The 24,465-nt window shown below is 34.8% G+C and overlaps 1 protein-coding gene across 5 annotated transcripts in view; it reads left to right on the forward strand.

Annotated features, from left to right (window-relative positions):
* The window catches only part of LOC138699953 (protein sel-1 homolog 1-like), a 55,712-nt gene that overhangs the window by 25,057 nt on the left and 6,190 nt on the right, over nucleotides 1-24,465 (forward strand). For 2 of the 5 annotated variants that reach the window (XM_069826184.1, XM_069826183.1), the window contains exons 5-10: nucleotides 1,294-1,353; nucleotides 13,847-13,915; nucleotides 20,896-21,050; nucleotides 21,482-21,607; nucleotides 22,167-22,395; nucleotides 22,812-22,960. In XM_069826184.1, coding sequence (XP_069682285.1) covers nucleotides 1,294-1,353; nucleotides 13,847-13,915; nucleotides 20,896-21,050; nucleotides 21,482-21,607; nucleotides 22,167-22,395; nucleotides 22,812-22,960 — 788 coding nt within the window. The remainder of the gene's footprint in view (nucleotides 1-1,293; nucleotides 1,354-13,846; nucleotides 13,916-20,895; nucleotides 21,051-21,481; nucleotides 21,608-22,166; nucleotides 22,396-22,811; nucleotides 22,961-24,465) is intronic. The other 3 variants (XM_069826186.1, XM_069826185.1, XM_069826187.1) reach the window with 3 other exon arrangements.

Below are 24,465 nucleotides of genomic sequence, written 5' to 3' on the forward strand. Positions count from 1 at the left end.
AATATGTAAGAAAATTATTATTGTTGTTATTGTTATTGTTATTATTATTATTATTATTATTATTATTATTATTATTATTATTATTTCTTCTTGTTCTTCTGCTGTATGGATTGAGCTTCAAGGTCTATTCCATCTCAAAGAATCTTCCCAGCAAGCTCTGGGCCTTCCCAGTGATTATTGTCCTCTTGGTTGATATTGCAGAAGTTTTTTGTCATTCTGGTATGATTGATTCTTCCCATATTCTGAAACCTGTTTTCTTTAAATCTATCAATTTTTTTTCCTTAACTGATATATGTTTAATTTTTCTTGCATTGCAAAACTGGTTTTATGATCTCTTAAGAAATATTCTGACACCTGTCATAAAAACGCATTTCAGCTGTTTCAGTTCCTCTTTTATCTCCTCTGTTCAGAGCCTAATTTTCACTCCCATATGTTAATAGTGGAAGTGCTAATACTTTATAGAATCTAATAATTATATATTTTCTCACTATATTCTTTAATGTTCTCTGTATAATTCCGCACATATTATGTTATATATATTTTTTTCAAATTACATAAGCATTATTATTAAAAAATTAGCATCTTAACCTTTTGAATCTTACGAGAAATTTGAAGCAATATTAGTAAATGTTCCCATATAATAGGACACCTAACCATGTGATCAGCATGGCTCAGAGACACAGAAGACCTTTTCTTTTGAGAATAAACCCTGACTTTGCTGAATTTATAACCAGAATCACTAGGATTTTAGTCACAGCAGAGCACTAAATTATTTATTATTGTTTGTATTTTTGTCGGGTTAAAAATGGATAAAACAATGAAATTTGTAATAATTATCAATTATTAGTTTGTAAATAATTTATAAATGTAAATTGTATTCAGAATCAAAATATTCTTTCTTTGCACAGCTTATAAGCATATTCCTTAATTTCCAAACCAGTTGCATAAGTACCTAGTATACGGTAGGCTACTTCATTAGTATGTTATAATTAGTGACTGTTATTGGCTGTATTCGTAGGAATGTAATTCTGATATTCACTTCACTTACTCTCTTTCTCTTCTACCTTGCCGGTGCAGAGATAATGTTGATATTAATAGTTAAATAAAATAGATGAGTTCTGCAAGGGTAACATGGTAAGTTATGTCAAGGGCTCATTAATCGTCTAATGGTAGTATAGCATTACTGCTTTGTAACAACTATCCAATATTGTCTGTTGGAATGTGATCAATTTACTTTTTCTTCACAGTTTATAGTCCTCTTATCTTATTTTATTTTCCCTTCCTCCCTTCCAGTGGCGGCACCAGCATTTTTAATTTGGAAAGAAGCATTTGGGTGGGCAGAATTTAATCAAGGTGGGCAGCTTTCTTTATATTGCTATTGAAGACTAATTATTGCACTAATCATAACACATATTGGTGTAATGTAGCAATTAGAAAGTCAGCATGTTACAAAAGTAAACAATGGCAAAAAGAAGAGGGAAAGGTGTATGCAATAAAAAAATGAACACATAGTGTTTTACTAACATTTGTCGTTTTACATACATAGTGCAGTAGAAACATTATACTGCAGAAAGTTGTGGAATAAATATAATGAACTTAGAATTGATGAGTAAAATGGGTTGGAAATATTTCCGAATTAAATTTTACTTACATTTTCAATACCTTTAGGAATGGCAGTGAGGAGCACAGAGGTTGGTACAGGTTAACTGTGTGGCCACTAGTCTACCACAAACCCTGCCTGCTTAAACTGTTCCTTGCTCCTTCCAAATGATTAGACACTCACTCTTGGTGATACGTTTTAACAAGCATGTTTTCTTGTCTCCTGTGTGGCTCTTGTCACAATTAGCACATTTTAGTACGTCTCAACCCTAAAACAACTTTTGTACAGCATGGCCCGCCGAAGTGGTGTGCAACTAGAAAATGAGTCACAGTCCTGTCATTCATCTGCTATATGCGGAACCCGAATCACGTAAATTGAAGTGGGTAGGCTTTGGATTCATACATACAATTTTAATTGTAAAATAGACGACTATGAAAATGAAAAATATGAGAATAATTAGGATCAAAACCTAGTAGTAGAATTGCGTTTTTGTTTAAGCTGTAAGATTTCATGTGTCAATAAATAGAAGAAAGAATTTTGTTAAAATTATCAATAAATGTATAATTTATTATTGATAAATTCCAAAAGGTGCGCAATTCGTATTTGATATATATAGAGTTTAGGGATAAAATTATGAGAAATATGTATTATCATATATACTTATATTCATATATGAGGCCTTGCTGTCCTCATTGAATAATCAATGACTATAAGTAGTCATACTTATTGGAGAAAAAATCGTTCCGGCACCAGGAATCGAACCCAGACCTCTCAGCTTTGCATGCTGAGCGCTCTTTCCATCTGAGCTATACCGGGACCCAATTCATGGGGCCAGCTGAACTCTCCTCCTTTTGTATCATCAATGGCAATGCAGGTAATAGGTCATTGATGATACAAAAGGAGGAGAGTTTAGACAGTGCCGTGAATCGGGTCCCGGTATAGCTCAGATGGAAAGAGAGCTTAGAGCACAAAGCTGAGAAGTCCTGGATTCAATTCCTGGTGCCAGAACAAATTTTTCTCCAATAATAGGTATGTATTATCACATTCACAAAAATAAGTTTGTATTGGGAAACAAGAAAGAAAGACACATGAAAGCCAAATATCACTGTGCCTGACTGCAGAATGTCTTAATTGTAAGCATTCGTCCCAGGTTCGGCCCTGGAAAAGCCAAGACAGGCTTGACTGTGAAACTAGCAGGCCCGGGATCTAATTTTGGTTAGGACAAGTTGCCTGGTTAAGATTTCTTTTGGGGTTTTCCCCTCATCCCATTAAGAATAAATGCTGGATAAATTCTGGCACAGGCCCTAGTCTCATTTTGCTGTCATTATCACTCATCCATCCTGCCTACTTCCCTACTTATGTTATCCTATCATGCGAGACGAACAGATTCCGACCCAATGGGTGCCCACTCTCAGAACAGGATTCTTCACAATAATAGCCCCCCCGCCCCACCCCAAAACTTAAACAAAGGCAAAGGCGCAAATGGTTACACGTCAGTATGCGCAATATTAGTAAAAAAATTAATAATAATTTCTGTTATGGTTAATTAATCTTTACGTAATAATATAATAGACCTAATAATAATAATAATAATAATAATAATAATAATAATAATAATAATAATACATGAAATGGGAAGTGATAGTTCATTTTGAACAATTGAAATTAATTGGAGGGAGTTTTTAACAAATATGTGGCGGTATTCTTCTTAGCATTCTTCTCTCTGTCTCTGTCTATGTCTCTGTCTGCCTTCCCCACCAATAACGCAGATTTCTTTGGCTTGTTCAGCAGTCGGCATTCCTTTTTACATGTACAGTTTCCCTGAAAAGGAATGAGACGATTGAATATTCCTAAGTCTCAGATGTAAAACACTGCGCATGATCAGAGACCAGAGCACTGATACACAAGATAACGAATATTGAGTTACTTAGATTCAAGCTATTTGGTTTGTTACTAGCATCGTTCCTGAATTCACTTCAAAAACTGCAAAAAATATGATAATATTACGTAAATAAGAGATAAATATATACGTAAATCGTGTAGTTAAATCGACAATGGACCTTCATGACTAGATCGACACTCCGCACAGAAAGGAAAGCTTTCGTGTCGTTTCAGTAGCTCAGACGCTAAGATCTCTGTGTGTTGTGTAGAAGAGAGCGAGTTCGATTCTTAGTCTATATCAACGATTTTTTTTTCTAAATAACGTTGAAATAGTTTTTTACAAAGTCCTCAGATTAAGTGTTAATGATCACAGAAATTACAAAATTACAAGTTATAATATTATAAACGTTAATGTAATGAATGCGTTTATACACACACACACACACACAATGTAAATGCATATATATATATATATATATATATATATATATGTATTAGAAACTAACAATTAAAATGAAATTAAAAATATATTCGTAAGCCACACAGACAAACGATTACAAATGTTTAGAGTCCTTAGGCCATGTCATTTGTTGAGAAATTATTACAATATTTTATTAGTAGCTTTCCCATATGTGTAATAAATGCACTCGCACAAAACAATTTTTGTTAAAAGTGTGGCTTTGGATTATTTCATTCTCACCCCTTCAGTTGATTTTAACTATTTTATCTACGTGTTTAATTTAATGTGCATACAATTTAATTCATGTTATGATTGAATGTATAAGCACTGTTGCAGTTATTGATTAATTACATATATTAATACTAACTATTAAATGCATGTGTTAAGTAACTAATTGCAGTATCTTTTGCAAAATCTTGAATGTTTAAGTTGTCAATAATATTTCTGTACTATATACTATAAGATGTTAAAAGAATTTGCAATAGATTTGGGATCCTCTACTTTATAATCACTAATTTTAATGAAAAAATATTTTCTTTCTTAGGATATCTACAAGTTTAATTTTAATAATATTCCGAATAGCTTTAATTGCATTATCTGGATTTTGTGCTTTTCTATTCAAATGTGTTCTATTTCCCTCTTTCATAAATTTTGATAAATTACACTGTATTTCTTGTAGTATTTAAAAATATGAGAATAGTTACATTGCAGCTCATTACATATAGATTCTTCTTTTTAATACATGAGATTTTTAAGTCCCTGCATTATCTACATGATTCTACTTTTGAATTTTTTCACAACATTGAGTGGAGAACATCCACTGAAGTGATTCTGAAATGAAGTGAAAAATACAATACATTTACTCTTAATATCAGTAGTACCAGTAACATATACGTTTTTCCAAGATTCATTTTGTAGACATAAATGTAAATAATCACTAGATACAGTATTTACGACCTTTTTTTAGTTTTTAAATTAATATTTTGAAATTGTTCAGTAACATTGGAAACAGGATATGTTTATCATGTTCATACAAGCCATTGATTATAGGTGCTGCCGAATAGGAATTCAGTCTAATTCAGCGTACAAAACTTTTATCAATGGCTGTGCTACTTCAGCTTGTATGTTGGTGGGGAAATGAGTCTACAACTAAGATTTCCAGTTTCAAGGAGTGAATTTAATTTACTTTTGCGGAAAAGTTCCGAGAGATAATCTATGTCTATGTCACTACAGATCACAAATTCCATATGAGATTTCTAAAGTCTTTTCTTTACAAATTCAATGTTGGCTATAAATATTAATAAATATTAAGAAATATGAATGATTGTAGTTAGAAGTGTGATTTACATTATAAAAAGCAAGAAGTTACATTCTTCGGCAAGATTCGAACTTTTCGATGTTTGGTTTTGTCGTCCAACACATAAGCACGGACCTATTCAATGCTTATGTTAATAACCTACAATTTAGCTGTAGCAATGTGGTGTCATAACTTGGGGTTTGTTTACTTAATGTAATTAGATTTAATTTGATTAGCTTCGCAACAATTGGACTTCCTGTTATATCCTGTTATTTAAATATTTAAGTTAGAGTTGATTTATTAACTCTTACTGTGCAAGATGACCCTTATTTCAATAATTCTATATCACGTTAAATAGTCATTGTCTACACTAAAGTATTATCATCATCCCTCATTTCTCATCTTAATGGCGAACCGACGTGACATGAGACAGCGAGTTATAACTCTAGTTGAAGCTGGATATGGGGCTAGATCTGCGGCCGTTTGGTCGGTGTTTCTGGAAGTACAGCCGAGAGGTGGGTTCATCGTTACCAAAATTCAGGGGAGGTCGAAAATCGCCCTATTCCTGGGCGTCCCCGGATTTCTTCATTGGAAGAGGATGCTCTCTTATTCGAGGAAGTTCGACAGGACCCCTTTCGGACTGCTAACGAAATAAGAGCAGCATCTAACTTTCCCGGCTCTTCACAGACTGTGAACAGCAGGTTGAGGAACCGCGGTATTAGGAGCTGGAGGGCTGCGCAAATGGAAATATTGGGGGAAGCACAAGCTGTCGACCGTCTTGCCTTCGTTACCAATCGAGTAGATTTCGATTGGAAAAATGTAATTTTCTCCGACGAAACAACCATTTCGAGTGATTACGAAAGTCCTGTCCGTGTCTATCGTGAGGATGGTCTCACACATGATCAGCGCTATGTGCACCGACGTGAAAGATCGGGGCGCTTTAGCATACTGTCACAGTCTAGTATATACAGTCGCGAAGCTCAATACATAGTAAATATGCAAACATTAGATTGTTGCTCACCACTAGGATCGATAATATCGCCTCATTACAGGCCATGCAAAATAGTACCGTCACAGTCTATTGTTTCTAGCACCCTCAAAACTCAAGCTTCGTGACTGTATATAGTAGACTGTGATATCGTGTTGGGTGGATGTCTTACGATGGACCTGGCGTTATAGAACGCATCCATGGCCGGTTTAATACGGGAACTTACGAGCACATTCTGGAAAAAATATTCCTTCCTTCCGCCCCTAGAACGTTTTCCCGAAGGAACATTGCTGTTCCAACAAGATAACCATCCCGTGCACTATGCCGCAAGCATTCAAAGATGGTTTCAAAGTAGACCCGAGATCAAAATCATTAATTGGCCTCCGAAGCCACCTGATTTGAATGTCATCAAAAATTTATGGGCGGAATTGAAAAAGAGAAGGATAGCCACCTATGCCCACCGACGCCCTCGAAATCGAGACGAATTGTGGGATCAAGTTGTTGAAACCTGGGAAGATCTCGCCGGGGATTAGAATTTATTCCACAATCTCGTGACATCCATGCCGGACCGACTTAGAGCTGTAATAGAAGCTGATGGCATGTGGACAAGATTTTAAGTTAACAGGTCTCTTTTTGTTTCTTGTGATTTTTGTTTGAGGAAAAATACTCTTAACTTTCAAGTAAGATTTATTTTTTTGACGAGGTTCAGCCCACTTGTAATACCCAGAAATTGGGCATAAATTATTCATATTTTTCGACAAATTAGATACGGTAGTCTAGGAACTCTGAAGAAATTAATTACACCTCGATAAAAAAAAGCTTCACCTGGGATCGAACACGAGACGTTTCGGTTAAGCAGTGGAACCGACACACTACTATATGAGCTACCGAGACAAGACGGTGACAACAGCAGTCTAGAATGTAGATCCCATAGCAGGCATTTGCCATTCGGTACAGAGGAGCAATGATAGCTTGTGACCCTAGCTATGTTGTGAAATCGTGGCCTTAAATGGCTGTCTTCTTCGTGATTCTTATTTTTGTCCTTGTCCTTGTTGTGGTCCTCATAACAATTCTTGCTGTATTTCTCATGTTATGTATCGTTACGTCGATATCGAGTGAACCGCGCTGTAGAACTTTAACTTCCGACGACCAAGAGTCGTCTCATTCCTTTTAAGGGTAACTGTACCTAACATTTTGCTGAAGAAAATAGAAATGTTAAATTGCCACCCTTCGTAATTTTCCGCCCTAGACCACTGTCAATTGTGGTCATTTGGGTGAAATGGCACTATCAATGATTTCTGTTCTTTTCCCAGTCCAATGTATTGGAAAAGCTCTACTGTATTATATAAATATTTATTTCACAGCTGTATGTATTGTTCTTTGTGTGTGTAAATAATCTGCCATACAGATTTGTATTACATTTGTCATTGTCATGATTAAACGAGTGTACAGAACTGACATGATGTGTTGTAACATCCTTTATAAAATGTTCAGTCATACGTGTATATAAATGTGGAAGATTACTACTCCTAAATGTCATCTTACATAAATTTGGTCCTCGTGTAAACAGAGAGAGGCGACAAAAGTTTTTCCTTCACTTCAGAATATGGAGATAGATGAATGTGCATATGTTTCATTAAACATTACATTTCTATAACAATAGCATTTCAGTATTATATTAACATATTACTCAGGGACTTGTTTGAATCATTGTGTAATGTGTATTGTGCTTGCAGTTAATTTTAACTCTTGTTATTTTAACACATTATTTCAAATATGCGTGAATTGATGACTGTGCAACTTCCAGTTCATACTCGTAATTACAGAACATTATAACCTAGCCTTTTGGTGTGGCAGTAATATTGCAGTTATGGATATTTTGCCTTTTCTTGTATAATAACTACAGTCCTGCCTTTGGTTACCTAAAGCTTCTAAGCAATTCGTAACAGTGTGCAAGTGTGCATATGTATGAAGTATAGCTTAGCCACATCTAACACTACTTGAGTCAGGTCTGCTGTTCAGTGAACATACGAAAACAAAACAAAGCTAGGGGGTTGGAAATGAGTGCTCGATAGCTAGCATGTTAATAACAAAGAAGAAATGTATTTTATCAGAAAGAAGGAAAAATGTTTCATTTGAAGCACTTAAAATGTTTACTGTTGTTGAATGTAATATGTAGATACTAGTAAAGCATTATTTTAAGTTTGTGCTAGCATTTATATTTTTTCATTTGTTAATTCCAACCTTTAATTGAATCGGTCAATGGAATAAGGACTGAAGTCCAGAGAAGTAAATTTTTCAGGAGACGAAAAAAACATCACATCTCCTAAATCATTAGACCAACACTAACAAAATTTTGCACAGTTGTAGGTCATAGTGCACCACTCTGACTGATAATGAACACTCACGTATGAATTTAATAGTATGGGTAATAAATAGGATGATAAGTGGTGGACTTCGGTCCTTATTACATTGTTTTACTACGCAGGTGTAAAAGTCAAGCACAATAATCTGAAATAGTGAATTTTATTTATTGAATGAGTTGTATTTTCAGAATACACACATCACTTGAGCTAATTGTCTAGAAAAAAAAAAGGATATGACATCAGTATGAATAATAATAATACTTACAGATGCCTCAAACTAGCAAGCTGTCTCGTTCGCGCAGGCGCATAGAGCACTTCTCCCCTACCACTGTCTGCCTACTGCTGTGCACTGTGGACTAGAACGGTACAGCTCAGTTCTAATAACAGTTGAGAAGGCTGCATAGGGAGGGTACATCTTGAATACATTGTCAAGAGGTCAACTTTTCAGATAATATGACTATACCTGGGTATCGGAGCCTAGGTGGGCCCCCTCCGTTAGCTCTACTACTTCTCCTCTCCTGGCAGCTTCCTAGTTTGAGGCATCTGTACAATAAAGAAACTATTTCAATGTAATGAGCAGCTGCCTTCTGTCCTTAGTCACTGCCAACATTCTGAGTTCTGCTACCTTCCTCACCCTTAATATTCTGCAAGTACTGCTGTGCATTCTCTCATAGGCATTTCAGGAGTTTAGATACATAAATGGGAGGAGTGATAGTAGGAGGAAAAAGAATAAAATGTATAAGATTTGCTGATGATATGGCGTTGTTAGCAGAAGAGAAGATGATACTAAGGGATATGCTGCTGGCGCTAAATGACAGCTGTGAGCAGAATGGAATGAAGATAAATGCTAACAAGACGAAGACCATGGTCATAGGAAGAAAAGTAAAGAAGGTAAACTTGCGAATTCTAAATGAGGCAGTAGAGCAAGTGGACAGCTTCAAATACTTGGGGTGTACTAAAAGCAGTAACATGAGCTGCTGCCAAAAAGTCAAAAGGAGGATAGCAATAGCAAAGGAAGCTTTTTATGGAAAAAGGAGCATCTTCTGCGAACCTCTGGAGAAAGAACTAAGGAAGAGACTAGTGAAGTGCTTTGTGTGGAGTGTAGCATTGTATATGGGGCAGAAACATGGACATTACGACGAAGTCAAGAGAGGCGACTAGAAGCATTTGGATATGGAAAAGGATGGAGCGTGTGAAATGGATAGAGAGAATAAGAAACGAAGCTGTGTTGGAAAGAATGAGTGAAGAAAGAATGATGCTGAAACTGATCAGAAAGAGAAAAAGTAATTGGCTGGTTCACTGGTTGAGAAGAAACTGCCTTCTGAAAGATGCTCTGGAAGGAATGGTGAACGCGAGAAGAGTTTGGGGCAGAAGAAGATATCAGATGATAGACGACATTAAGATATATGGGTCATATGAAGAGACAAAGAGGAAGGCAGAAAATAGGAAAGACTGGAGAATGCTGGGTTTGCAGCTTGCAGTGAAAGACCTGCCCTTGGTCAGAACACTACGAATGAATAGGTGAATAGATACATCACGTATCTTTGCACTTTTAATGGCCCATGATACAGCTGTGGTCCTGTGGTACATTGAGATTGGGAGTCACGTTATTCTTAAGGAGACAGAAGCTGCTCATGACCATTCCGCTCATTACTTTACGACCTCTACCTGGTGTTTGTGCAAATGATGGTATGGGAAAATCTTGTATTTTGATACCTGAAACACTTCACCATTTTGAGATGCGCTTTTCTTGAAAAGCTGTGTGAAATACCCATCAAAGTCTTTGAAAACAGTGTGTGTCATTTCAACAACTTGGAAGTGACGTTTAACAAGTTCAATCCATTCACTTGGGATATCCACTTTTCCGCCTGCAGCACCTTTATGAGACTACTCTCCAAATCGTACTCGTAGCTCAGCCAATACAATAATGTCCGAAGTCCCGGACATCGGACCTTGTTCCATGGATTGAAATTTTTAAGCCGCTGTAATATAATAACGGGCATGGATATCAGTCATTTTAATAGTGCATTATGTGCGCCTTGCCTTTAAGAGTAAATTGTACTCAAAAAACCATTTTCGGCAAAACTTGGACTTCGACCCTTATTCCACTGACCGCTTCAATTAGATCTAAAGTATCTAGATGCGTTTTAGTTATTGTAAAAATTGTGTGGTCCCTGAACTGTGTATTGAGTTCAGAATTTTTTTTTACTTCGATTTATTTTAAGTTACTACAACTAATACATAATGTTAACAAAAGCGGTTGTAAGAAGAAATTTGAATTTGCCAGGATGCGACATAACCATTCAGACGGACAGTAAGCGGTCTGTACTTCTCTGCACTTGCGATATCTATTTAGCCACACTCTTAGAGTCGGAATAAATAATGGTCTGCTATTGGTAAAGGGAATATTAGATTTTATGCAGCCTTCATCATAATTTTAAAAACATTGAATGAAAAAATAATGTGTTACTTGCTCTGAAATAAAACTACTAAATAAATTTTATGAATCAGCAATAATAATTTATATTATATTGAAAGAGTTGAGTTTCTGGTGTTATATTATTTAGTTTCTGTTGCTTAATAACTTAAATTTGCTATAAACTCTTGAAATAGCGAGTACAGATGACGACTTTCGGAATTTCTTCGAAGATGGATTAGTAAAGATACTGGTAATAGGTTTTATTTTACGTGATTATGTTCTCATATTTTACATTTTGTTTTATATTTTGTCTATTGTCGACTGCCGGTCGTCTTTAAAACAATGATGAGTTGAAGTCATTTTTTTTTTTTTCACTCAATTTGTTCCTGCAGGATTCAGCAGTAAGTTGTTCAGCTTATAATTATTTGTGTTGCAGAAAATCTAGAGGAAAAAGACAGAGAATAGTTTCTGTTGTAATATTGATAACTTCAACTGGAAAAATTTCCTTCAATTTCGGAACTCTCCTTACGCTACAGTGTCTTTGCAAGGCCCCCCCACTCCTACCAGAGCCTGCTGTCCTAGGCCATGGTGTAGGTTGGCACGATTATGTACCGAGTTCTCCTATAACATTTTCAATATTTATGAACTTATTTTGATACAACAAAGATTTTATAAAGCAATTTCTTAAATTCAAAATTTGTGCTAGTAGGTGAAATTACTAAAGTGATAGTTACTATGTCGTATATATACGAGTATATCTTTTGTCAACCAGTTGACCGAGAATATTTTACAGTCTGTGAGATTGGCTATCTGCTTACGGTTTGGTGATGATGAGTTTTGTTGATGATAGGAGAAATGGGGGGTATCTGTAGAATACCTGCCCCAACATTGCCTTTGTCCATAAATCCGACTTGGACTTCCTGGGATTTGAATCTGTATCTTCAATCTGGAAAGCTGATATTGCCCATTTGGCTTATTCTAAGAAAAACACTTCAGAAGTTCAAAGACTGTAGTTTCTTCATATTTAGTTAAAAGTAAGAGAGAGATAGAGAGTAAAAAAGAAGCTCTGAGTCCTAGACTTGAATGTTTTGTTTAAGTAGGTTGATTAACACGTCTGTGTAAGTCAAAGATGTCTTAATCATCATGACAAGAGGTGAAAGTCAGGTTCTTCATATTCTTCTTATTTTTTCAGCCCGTTTTCAGCCTTGATTGCACTGACCATTTTCCACCATTCATCTTACTCCAGAAGCCCTCTCTTTCCATCCTCTGACACCTGCAGATTTAAGGTCTTCCTCAATCTCTTCCAATCATCATAATTGGGAGCGGAGTCGTTCAACTCTTTTGGTTCCACATGGCTGGGTGAGGGTTAGCTTTTTACAAGAATCATATCCATCCTTCCTCATGACACGTCCCAGCTATCTAACTCTTCTTGCTTTGACATCACTTATAATATTAAGGCTATGGATCAGTGAAAATAACGAAAAACCATTAAAAAATGAAAATTTTGTTTTTAACTCTAAAAACTAAAATAATGTTTCACTTTTCTATATCTGTGCTTATTTTGGCCCTATGACAATTTAAAGCCCATCAGGACGAATGTAACATTCAAAATGCTCTAATGAATGCAGTTTTTCTCCAATCTCAGTGAAATTTTGCACAGGCATCCACAAAAGCATGTGAAGTGAACTGACACGTGTGTTTTCTTATGCTGTTGAAAGTATTCAAATCACCATGTGTTGAGGATGTGATAAGTTTTAAAAAACTGAAAAATTAACAACTAAAAGAGTAAATTGTTTGTTTTCTCAAAAAGTAATTGAAATAATATGAAAAGCATGTGTCATTTTTACATACATGTTTCAGGAATAAATTAAATATAAATTTAAAGAAATATTATGTAAACTTTGAAAATTAGGACAATTATAATTCAGTATTAAGAAAAACAAGAAAAAGCTAATCATTAGTAAATTCATTTGAATATCAAAGTGAAAATTTGTATATTGCTTGTCTACATTGTAAGAATTATGTGGTAAAAGTTTCAGACTAATTGGTGTAAAATTGTAGAAGTTAGAAATTTCATTAATCCATAGCCTTTCCACCAAAGATACACCTCATGACTGTATCTAGTTTTCGAAATACTACTATCATTCACTGGGTCATATATTTCTGAGAATTTTCTTCTAAAAATCTGTTTATTTTAATTGTTTTTACTCATAAGTCATGTTGAGCAACAACCATAAAATGTATAAGTCTTATTAATGTTTTGTATAATTTACATTTTATATTAATATTTATTTATTTATTTAACCTGGTAGAGATAAGGCTGTCAGGCCTTCTCTGCCCCTCTACCAGGGGACGTGACTTATGTGACGTGACTTCAGGTGATTTTGTAACCCATAACATTTATTGGTTGCCATTAGTCTATGGTAAATGTCTGCACTCAACTTGTTACTTGTAAATAAGGTTCTTCTCTGAAGCCTTCGGAGAATGACGCAAACCATGTTGAAACTAGTCTATCAGGTATTTTACCGTCAGAATTTATAATATTAACATAGTGAAGCAGTTATTACTTGTTTAATAACGTTTATTGGTGATTATACAAGTGTTAAAAGAGTGTATTCAAGAAAGAAGAAGGCTCTTAAGATTTTAATTCAATTATCCTCTCAAACCTGTATTCACAAACTTCTAAATATTCCAATCTTGATAGATTTTCGAGGCGTTATCACATTGTAAATAGAGAAGTCAGAATCAATGTGCATTTTGTAGCCCAAATACAGTATTCAGGTTAGTTTAGTTATTAGATTACAGTATTAAGTTTAATAGTAATGAATATTACAGATACGAGGTCCATCTCTTATGTCACCTGGAATTTTTCTACTTCTGGAAACACAAACATAGATTTAAGATGTAAGTACCGAATACATTTTTGTCAGGAATATAGATCGAGACACATGATATGTTGTGTGGAAGAGATGTTTTGGCAAATGCTAACAAACCTGTTTGTTGTGTTTTTGTTTGGCTTCAATGAATCTATTAACTTACTGCTAAAAATCTTTTTTTAATGTATTTTGGATTTTTGTCATTTTTGTGCTTCTATTAATGTTAAATGTGAATTTTTTCATTGCCAAGCATTCATTTACAGCCATGAAGAAGGCTTTCCTTTAGGATGTCAATATAATAACTGCAAAATATTATAAAATCATACAAATTTGGGACTATTTTTTAGAAATTTGAACCTTTCAAATTTCCACTGGCATAGGATGTTTCAGGAAATGTGATCCATTCATTGCTCAGAAATAACTGTAGGTACCGGTATTTGCCTCGCTAATTCCATTGAAACAATGTAAATGTAAATATGTAACAGAAGTATTTTCTTATTAAAAAAATGTCCAACATTTAAAATTACTTGTAGATTACTGCGATTTTACATATCTATGATTTACATAATTTTCAAAGTCTTGATGTTTTATGTAACTGCTTTTCATTATACTGAAATTTTACTTAATATGCTGAGAGTTATTATTATTCACTATTGGCTAACACATTACTACTACTACTACTACTACTACTACTACTACTACTACTACTACTATTACTACTACTACTACTACTACTACTACTACTACTACTACTACTACTACTACTACTACTACTACTACTCCTGCTGCTGCTGCTGCTGCTACTACTACTACTACTGCTGCTGCTGCCGCCGCCGCCGCTAAGCAGTCTATGATATTCTCTATGGCATTCGACAGCACTTGTCATTCCTGGTGGATGGGGTCTGCTACAATCGCACAATACAGTCTTTCTATCTCTGTCCCTGCCTTCAAGGACATTGCAACTGATAGCTGCTGTTCAGTTGCGTATGAACTCAGTTGACATTTGTATTGATGTACGTACATCTTAGTTGAAGATTAATGATTGTGGCTTAATATGGCACCCCAAAAATTTACATTACAACAAAGGGTTTATCTTGTCGAGTGTTACTTAATAACGAAGAATTATGGAACAATGTGACGATGTTTTGCAACACAATTTTCTGGCGTTCCTGTTCCACATATATTGAACCTCGTAAAAAAGTTTAGAGAAATGGGGTCAGTTCGAAATAAATGTGGAAAGATAAACCCAAGTGTACTTACTGAGGAAGAACTCAATGAGATAGGAGAAAGGTTAGAACATTCTCTTTGAAAATCTCTCTACCGTCTCTCACAAAAAACGGGTGTTTCGAAAACCACAACATTTAGAGCCACTAAAATTCTTAAATTTAAGCCCTGCAGAGTGACAATAGTGCTTGAATTACAGCCTAGAGATAATGTGAGTGGTGTGAGTTTTTGTAACTGGATTTTACAAAGTGTTGCCGATGGCATTGTGAATCCTACAGTAATTATTTTCACAGGTGAAGCATGGTTTCACTTACATGGCCATGTCCTAGTACAAAACAATAGATACTGGAGTATAGAAAATCTTCATCTCATTCATGAAACTCCTTTACATGATGAGAGGGTTGGCATATGGTGCGCTGTAGCTGCATGTAGGATTATAGGCCCTATATTTTTTGACGATACAATCAATTGTGACAGTTACAGAACACAAATACTCAACCCATTTTTTAAACAGTTAACCAATATCGAATTTCAGAGTGCTTATTTTCAGCAGGATTCAGCAACTGCCTATACAGCAGCCGAAACATTGAATATGATAAGCAAAATATTCTAGGACAGGGTTATTAGTAGAGGATTATGACCCTCTAGGTCCCCCGATTTGTTAGCCTGTGATTTTTATTTATGGGGAAATCTAAAAAATAAAGTATACAAAGACATTCCGTGAGTTAAAAGACAGTATTGTACGAGAAATCGGGAGAATTACAGAATGTCAATTTCTTTCGGAGATGTCAGGAATGTGTTGTCGCAGAGGGACATCATTTTCAACACTTTCTATAGTCAAGGTTAGTAAACAATATGAATACCGTAATTCCAATAGCCAACTCTAGTGACTGTAGTGGACACTGTTCATCGGGAATGACAAGCACTGCTTGCCACCAAGTACCGTAGAGAATATCATAGGTCACTCTGTATTATTATTCACTTTTGTCCTAAATTATTCATTTATTTAATTTTGTTGTGATGTAGATTATTATTACATTTTTCTTAAGATCATGTTTCCTGCAACATGTTTGAGCCAGAAATACCATTTGTCGATTTTTTGGGAGGTAATATAGAAGGGTTGCTCTGTAGTTCCTTTCTCTGCAGTATGCATCTACTTACTTTTGCGTGATCATACAGAAAAAGATAATGTTGGAAATTGCTTCTTGATTTTGTGAAATCACAGCATGATTTGTATAAAATTATCAGAATTCAAAATTGAATTGGATTCCCTAAAAGTTTAAGCAATAGAAAAAAAAATAACTCCAACTATTGGATATGAGACATTAGATTTGTATAATCAGTGTCTTCATGAACTGTAAGTTTTTCACGTTAGTATTTTCAAGAATTTAATTCATTTAACAAAAAGTATGTGTGTCTAGATAATTCTGTTGAATTCAAATAATTTCGGCACATTAAACATGTCATTTCTTTAATACTGTTGTCTTAATATTTTAGCGAAGTTTGACAGTATGTAGCACATATAATTCAGAAATGCATATAGAGTGTTAGTTGAAAGGCCGGAGGGAAAAGACCTTTGGAGGTTCTGAGACGGAGGTGGGATATGATGATAGGGGCTGGATTAATCTTGCTCAGAATGGGGACCGATGATGGGCTTATGTGAGGGTGGCAATGAACTTCCAGGTTATGTAAAAGCCATTTGTAAGTAAGTAATTAAGTTGGCAGCACAATAGAAGTCTTTAAATTTGATTTATTACTGTACAACTTATCATAACCTTAAGATTCCATAACAGATTTTCACAAAAACGTAGTCTAATTATAAATATATGGGTGCATATGAAGCTATTGAAACTTAATATGTATATTCTCGCTGAAATCCGAAGACTTTGCTTTTATGATTTCTCTATATGCGAAAATTAAAAACTTGTTACCTAAGGGTTTGAATAATGTGAAGTCTTTAATTGCTTATGAAAGTAAGTTTGAAACAAATGCTTAGTTTTAGACAAGAAACGAAATGGCGAACATATTGTAGTAATTTTTTCTAGTACATTCTTTTCAAATACAGATGGTTTTTTCTCGTCTTTGCTGATAGCTATTGGAATCAGTTATTTGAAATGCAAATCACAGTCACTTTTTCACACATGTTTTCTTAAATTTTATCCACATTGATTTATAATTTCTAAAGTAGATTTGATGCCACATAAAGTCTTTTTTATTCATCTCATACAACACCTGAATATTCTTCCTTCCTTCAGTGGTTGTCTGGGTTGATGGTTTTGTGACTTATTCATCTCATGGAACACCTGAATATACTTCCATCCTTCAATGGTTGTCTGGGTTGACGGTTTTGTGGGCTTTTATGGACTTACTCATCTCATGGAACACCTGAATATTCTTCCATCCTGCAATAGTTGTCTGGGTTGATGGTTTTGTGGGCTTTTAGAGTGGGATAATTTTAATGTTTGTAATTGTGCGCAATTTTAAATGTTTGCTGTGGACTCATATTATGTTCTTACGTTAAATGTTTTATGTGAACTTGGAAGGTTGTGGGAGTTTGTTTTACAGATTTACTGTGAATATAGCCATTCATGCATATCGTACATTGAGAATTTCAGTGTGATAGGATAATATTCTGTAGAGATCTCTTGTAATTATTGCAGTAGTAAAACATCGAGACACACAAAACCTACATCGGTAATGTGATGTTTGATGTATAATTACACGTTACGGAATGGGCGAGTCCTCATTGGGGAAGAAATGTTCTCATGAAATTTCGGCCAGTGTATGGGACTGGTGCCCACTCAGCATTATGATGCACTTGGGGAGCTATGATAAACCAGATATAATGGCTGGGAGATCATCATGCCAACCACACGATACCTCCATTCTGGTTGGATGATCATCCTCATCTGCTTTAGGACGTGGGTGTGAGGCCAGCAGCCAGCTTGTCGGCTGTAGTGCTACAGATTATATATAATTAATACAATAGTATTATGGTGGGGTTTTTATATTGCAAGGTCCATTCAATAAACATTAAAATAATGGGAATTGGAGGAGTATTACAAATACAAAAAATGATCAACAGAATGTTTTAGAGGGATTACTTGTCTAATGCTGAATTCAATACTATAGAAGTAATTCTTCATCTCTAATTCATTTGAAACTACTGAGGCTGTTGAAAGTTGTAATACTGTATTGCAATACAGTAGATGTGATCTAATGGATGCTTGGTAAAACTGAAGTAATCGGAGTAAACATACTTCATAGTTATGCACTATTAATCCCATAGAATTAGACTGAAAGAGAAACAAAGTCCCTTTTGTTATGAAGTAGATGGGATGGGGCATGAAAATGAATGAACATGACCATATTCATTTATAAAAGTGTTAATAATAGTATTGGTAAGAGAGGAAAAGGCAGAATAGAATTTATTTGAAACAAAGTGAATAATTAAGAAACCTGCTTATAAAATGATGTAAAATGGGCGAAGTCAATACAAGAAGACTAGACTAGGAACACTTGATATAAAGGAAGCAGTCTTTGTAAGAGAGAAGAGTATGTAACATTGCAGTCAATAAGAAAATGAACTTAAAAACATGGAGAAAGCAGTACTGTCAATATGAATGTGTAGGCATTAATTGTACAATGCTGTTGGAGTTAAGTATACTGTACATTGTTGTGTAGTCAACTGTCCCAAGACAGGTTTGAACCTCATAAGTGACATCAATAAGGTATCACTCATGAGACAACTAAGCCAGGAGATAATGGGGCAGTGTAGTCAGTTTCTTTCTCCCTCCATTGCATACATCGCTGACTAGATACATATTACAATAATCAAACTTCAGATGTATACAAACAATTGTTCTTCCTCTGACATATCGTCAAGTGAGATGTACTGCCTGATAATAGATGTACATATCAGCCAGAACCTCAATCAGAGGTAATTATTATTGTAAGAGACTGTTGTTGTTCGATAAATGAATAATACATTATGAACATGAAGTACAGTAACACTTTTCTTAATTTATTGCACAAATATTACAACCTTCATACATATACCATTTTGAAAAGAAACTCTCCAAGTTTGTTTCCACATTACATCCGATGTGGCAACCATGTGTAGCTCGACACATACGGTAATAAAACTCTTGCATTACCCTTTCTGTTACAGTGGTGGCCACTTCTCGAATCCTATGCATGAGTTCCTCTACATTTTGTGGCAAAGATGGCACATTCATGCAATCCTTGATGTAGGCCCATAGACATTCTCACGGAGTTAAATCCAGTGACCTTGGTTGCTATTTCGTAAAACATTCATCCCTTCCTCAAACGTGTCCAATTCAGTGTTGAGACAAATTGAGATGCTCATAATTACCTGGTGTTCAGGCAATTACGAACATTGATGGAAATGGCATAGAGTCCCATCCTATTGGAAAAGGAAATTATCAGAATCTTTATGGATTATCAGCATTAACTATCACTACAACATATTCAGATATGAATGTCCAATTAAGTCCTCTCAGCAAAGAACAGTTCATAAAATTTTCGGTGTTACAATGTGCAAGAGGCGAATTATATTCATATTCAGTGATTTCATGAAGGCTCTGGGTACCCAAAATTTGACAGTTATGTTTAGACTTTACCATTTGTGTGAAATGTCGTTTCATCATTAAAGACTAAGAAATTCACATGGTCTTCATCTTCTTCTATCCTTTGTTGCAATAGAGAACAAAACAGGAAAGCTGATATATTATTACGATGTACCGAAGTACATGTGATATTTCCGTGCAGAAATTCTGCGTCATCATATGATGCACCTCTGCACATGTGTGGATATTGTGGCACTGTCATACATCTATGACGCAGTGCATGAGGGTAGGCCACTAGAGTGAACCCAAGAGGTGGAACTTAAACTGAGAGGATTCAATCCGATATCGAGATGGGAATCCAGTGTGGCTTAGTGGATAGAGCGTCAGCATGTAGAGCTGAAAACCCGGGTTCAAATTCTGGTGCCGGAGAGAATTTTTCTCCGTTCCACTCATCCTTCATCATAGGAAAGCTGATGTTTGTCAACTGGTTTTAACTGATGCAACAGCTGCAATTTATACGGCTTCATTCAATGTTTCATATGCACTATCTTTCACAGTATGATAACTGGCATTTGGAGCTCATGGGATATTCTGCGAGCTGATTTTTTCACTGTTCTCTTCACTCATGCTAGGATAACCACTCCTTTTCTGTATGCACAAGCAACCATTGTTTACGAATTTGTCATACCAAGCATAATTTTCCTTCCTGTTTGGTTCTTCTTTGCCATACTTAGTCCGGAATTTCCATTGCATATGTGTAGAATTCTTGTTTTGTCATATTGCAGCACATACAAAGCATGTTCTGAACCAGAGATCATCAGCTTTACAAGAACGCCAACTGTGGCAAATGGTGGAACTAATAACCTTTGCAGTAAAATCTGAACAAAACTATTTAACTTCTCATTTGTATGACATGTGTAGGAGAGTTACATTATTTGTGGTCTTTGTGTAATACATTTTGAAAAATGTTTCCGGAATTTATGTACACAACATGTAGTATGTCATTGACACTTGTTTTCAATTTCTACAACTTTTACAGCACTCATTTTTATTAAATTAATTTAACACAGTTTTATATCTTCTGCAACATTTGGTTTTCTCTAGTTCAGTTCATCAGGCTCTGATAATATGATCTACATACCTGAATTCTGTGTGATGAATTTGTAAACAGATTTTGTTTCTCGATGTTTAATAGTTGCTGAAGAAGTTTCCTTATCTGGAGGACAAGCAGTGCAGAGAGTTCGTCTGTTGGAGGAGCTGGAAAATCCAGGCTACAACTCCGGAATCTTGGATAACGACCTGATTGAATACTATCAACTTCTGGCAGAAAAGGGCGATGTACAAGCACAGGTTCGTACACACGGTCTTACAGATGTAGAAATAATCGATTTTTTTTAAGTTTTGTATACAGGTTTTGTGTCTAAAGGATGTGTGAAGACTGAAACCAATATAATCTGTGAATAGCTTATGAAAGAATTAACCAAATCTGTATTTGATTATTAGTGAGATATTTGGAGTTGTGGCATAAAAGAGTTTTCTTCTTTAGATTAAAGTATTTGAGTTCGATTGTGGAAGTGAAGCTATTTGGTGTGCAGGATATTCTGTTGTTAATAGAAAGAAATTTGTTCTCATATCACTTCTAAGTAGATTACTTTTTAACTTCCTGAAGAAAAAATTGGTTACTCTGTGGTTGTGTACTCATTTTGGTTTTGTAATTCGAATAAATAAAATGTTACTAGTTCGTAAAATAGCTTTTTTTTGTGTGTCATATTCGTGTGCAGGTGGGCCTGGGTCAGCTCCACTATCAGGGTGGGCGTGGTGTACAGCAAGATCACCAAAGAGCACTTCATTACTTCTTACAAGCAGCTGATGCTGGAAATCCAATAGCCATGGCTTTCTTGGGAAAGGTTGGTGTTCATTTGGATTCTTTTATTGTTTGCATTTTAAATAAAAAATATTAATTTGCCACATTACTGCATAAATTATAACCACCTGATTTAATCTAATATAATATATTCATTATATGAAAGTGTTTCTTTATTAGAAGGATCAGAAATAAATGGTATACCGTAATTATTTCAATAATTTATAATAATTGTTTTACATTGTGAAAACCAGACATTTATCACACACATTCTTCGCATACTATCCATTACATAAAGGTGTTTTTGTATTAGAAGTATAAAAAATAATTCATATTTATTTCAAGAATTTTGAAAACCACAGACATCTGTCACACTCTTCGTGTATTCATTATATGAAAGTGTTTCTATATTAAAGGTATCAAAACTAAATTGTATTTCGTAATTACTTCAAGAATTTATAATGTTTATTTTAATTTGTGAAATCCACAGAAATCTGTCATATTCTTTGTTAATTCGTAAAATAATAGTTTTTATAGCTTAGAAATTTATATGACTACAAGATTTTGAATAATGTGGGATGTATTCGTTTATTTTCATACAGATCTATTTGGAAGGCAGTGACATTGTAAAACAGGACAATGATACTGCTTACAAATATTTCAAGAAGGCTGCTGATCTAGGTAATCCTGTGGGACAGAGTGGCCTGGGTCTTATGTACTTGTATGGCAAGGGTGTTGACAAAGACTATGGCAAAGCTTTAAAATATTTCTCGCAAGCCGCTGATCAAGGTTGGGTGGACGGACAACTTCAACTGGGCAACATGTACTTCAGTAAGTATAATATCTAGCAACACATTAGAATCTTGGTTTCACTCTAGATGTAGGTGGCACTGTAATTATTGTTGTTGTTGTTATTGTCATTATTATTACTATTATTATTATTATTATTATTATTATTATTATTGATGTGATGATGATGATGATGATGATGATGATGATGATGAGGACGACGACGATAATAATGAGGATGGTGACAACAATGATCTTGTTGGCATAACTGATATAAACTTTTATCTGTACGAATTTGTAATAATCGCCATATTTATGAAAACTGCAGATACTTTATATCTTGTGTCATTAATTTAAAGTTAATACTATTTTAACGATTCCAAGAAAAAAATGTTCATTGCTATTACATTTCCAGACTCACCACTTTATTATAGTATAATTTCTGCTTAATTTCACAGGTGGTTTAGGTGTGCGACGAGACTATAAACTGGCTAACAAGTATTTTAGTCTCGCTTCTCAGTCAGGTCATGTTCTTGCTTTCTACAATCTGGCTCAGATGCATGCAACTGGCACAGGCATGATGCGTTCCTGTCCCACAGCTGTTGAGGTAATTGTCTTTCCTTATAAAAAATAAATACTCACTCTGATTGTGTGTTTGATGAGTCCATGGTTTAGTAGCAACATTCTGGCTGCTCTGATCGAAATTTTAACATGTATCTCATAAAACAATGTAATGTACAAATATGCCCAAAATTGAGTGAATGCTTGTTCAGATTTTATTACAAAGGGGGATTGCAGAAATGATGATGTGTTTTAAGATGTAGACAGCATATACTTCATCGTGTCTTAACTTACAAAACTCCTGGCTAAAGAAGGAAAGGAGTATCTTTTATGAAGATATATTTGAATTTCTTTACCAGTGACAATAGAGTGTGGGCGTGAACGCATTGTCCGTTTTATTTAGCCATTTTGAACATTTGTTCATAAGCAAATGTGTTGTTGTTGATTAAATAATGGCAACAATATCAAGACAATTACCCCTGCAATAAAAAACCATAATGTATGCTGAACACGGATCATTAATTACCATTATCAGATATTCATTTTATGCAGTATCGCAAAGCCAATGAAAGTCAATTCGTCATAATTTGGGAAGATAATTTCGCTTTACCAAGGTTGTAATGGAAGGTTTGTGGTTTATACTCCCTAATTAGCATATATTCTCCGTTTATTCTCAAAAGTTTTCAGTTAGTAAGGGATTTTTGCTGCTGTTCATTATTTCAGTAAATTTAAAGCAACACCATAAGACAAGACTATTTCTTATGCAGCAACACAACTTTATTTACGTTGTCATTATGGTAGAGAAAGTAAGTGATATGTGTTCCATGTATATCATCTTTAATTATACATTCATTATCATTGTTTCAACCCCGAAAGAGAATTCAGTCACTTGGTAGTATTTTTCTGTTTTCTGTAAATCTTAAGATAATTAAGAGCGTGTACAAGGATGATAATTGGTTATTTTTTAATTTTAGTTATTGCGTGCTTTAGATCTAACATTCTTCATACATATAATAATATTCGAAATGAAAGAGCATTCATGGCAGCTAATTTTCTGTTGCCAAAACATATTCTCTTGAATTCAGTGTGTAATTGAATTCCTGTAACATTGTTTTGTTTTTATTTTAAGCCTCGTAAGGTTCTCAGTTTCAATTTTCTCCATTACATATAGTATATAGTATATTTTCTTTAGACTTTGATTATAGTATTGCCCTTAACCTCATGCAATATACTGAGTGTGTCACACAGACACAATCCACTACTTTGCAAATACTGTAGGAACTTGATATGTTTATATGAACAGTATATCAGTTATATAAAAGCACTAATACCAAAGAATCATATTAGCTGTTGAATTTCCACTGGTGTTATGTTAGAGATGTCCACCAATGTCCCATAACATATTTCTCAGTGCCTCTTTTGATAAGCAAAATCTTGTTTTAATCCTTCATGTTGTATTTCAGCCTGCATTCATGTTCACACAAAGTCCATGCTAGTGTTTAAACATCGTCTTTGAACTTCTTTGCTGTTATGGATATAGAATTTATGCAT

Source organism: Periplaneta americana, chromosome 5 (assembly GCF_040183065.1).
Source record: "Periplaneta americana isolate PAMFEO1 chromosome 5, P.americana_PAMFEO1_priV1, whole genome shotgun sequence".
NCBI classification, from domain to species: Eukaryota; Metazoa; Arthropoda; class Insecta; order Blattodea; family Blattidae; genus Periplaneta; species Periplaneta americana.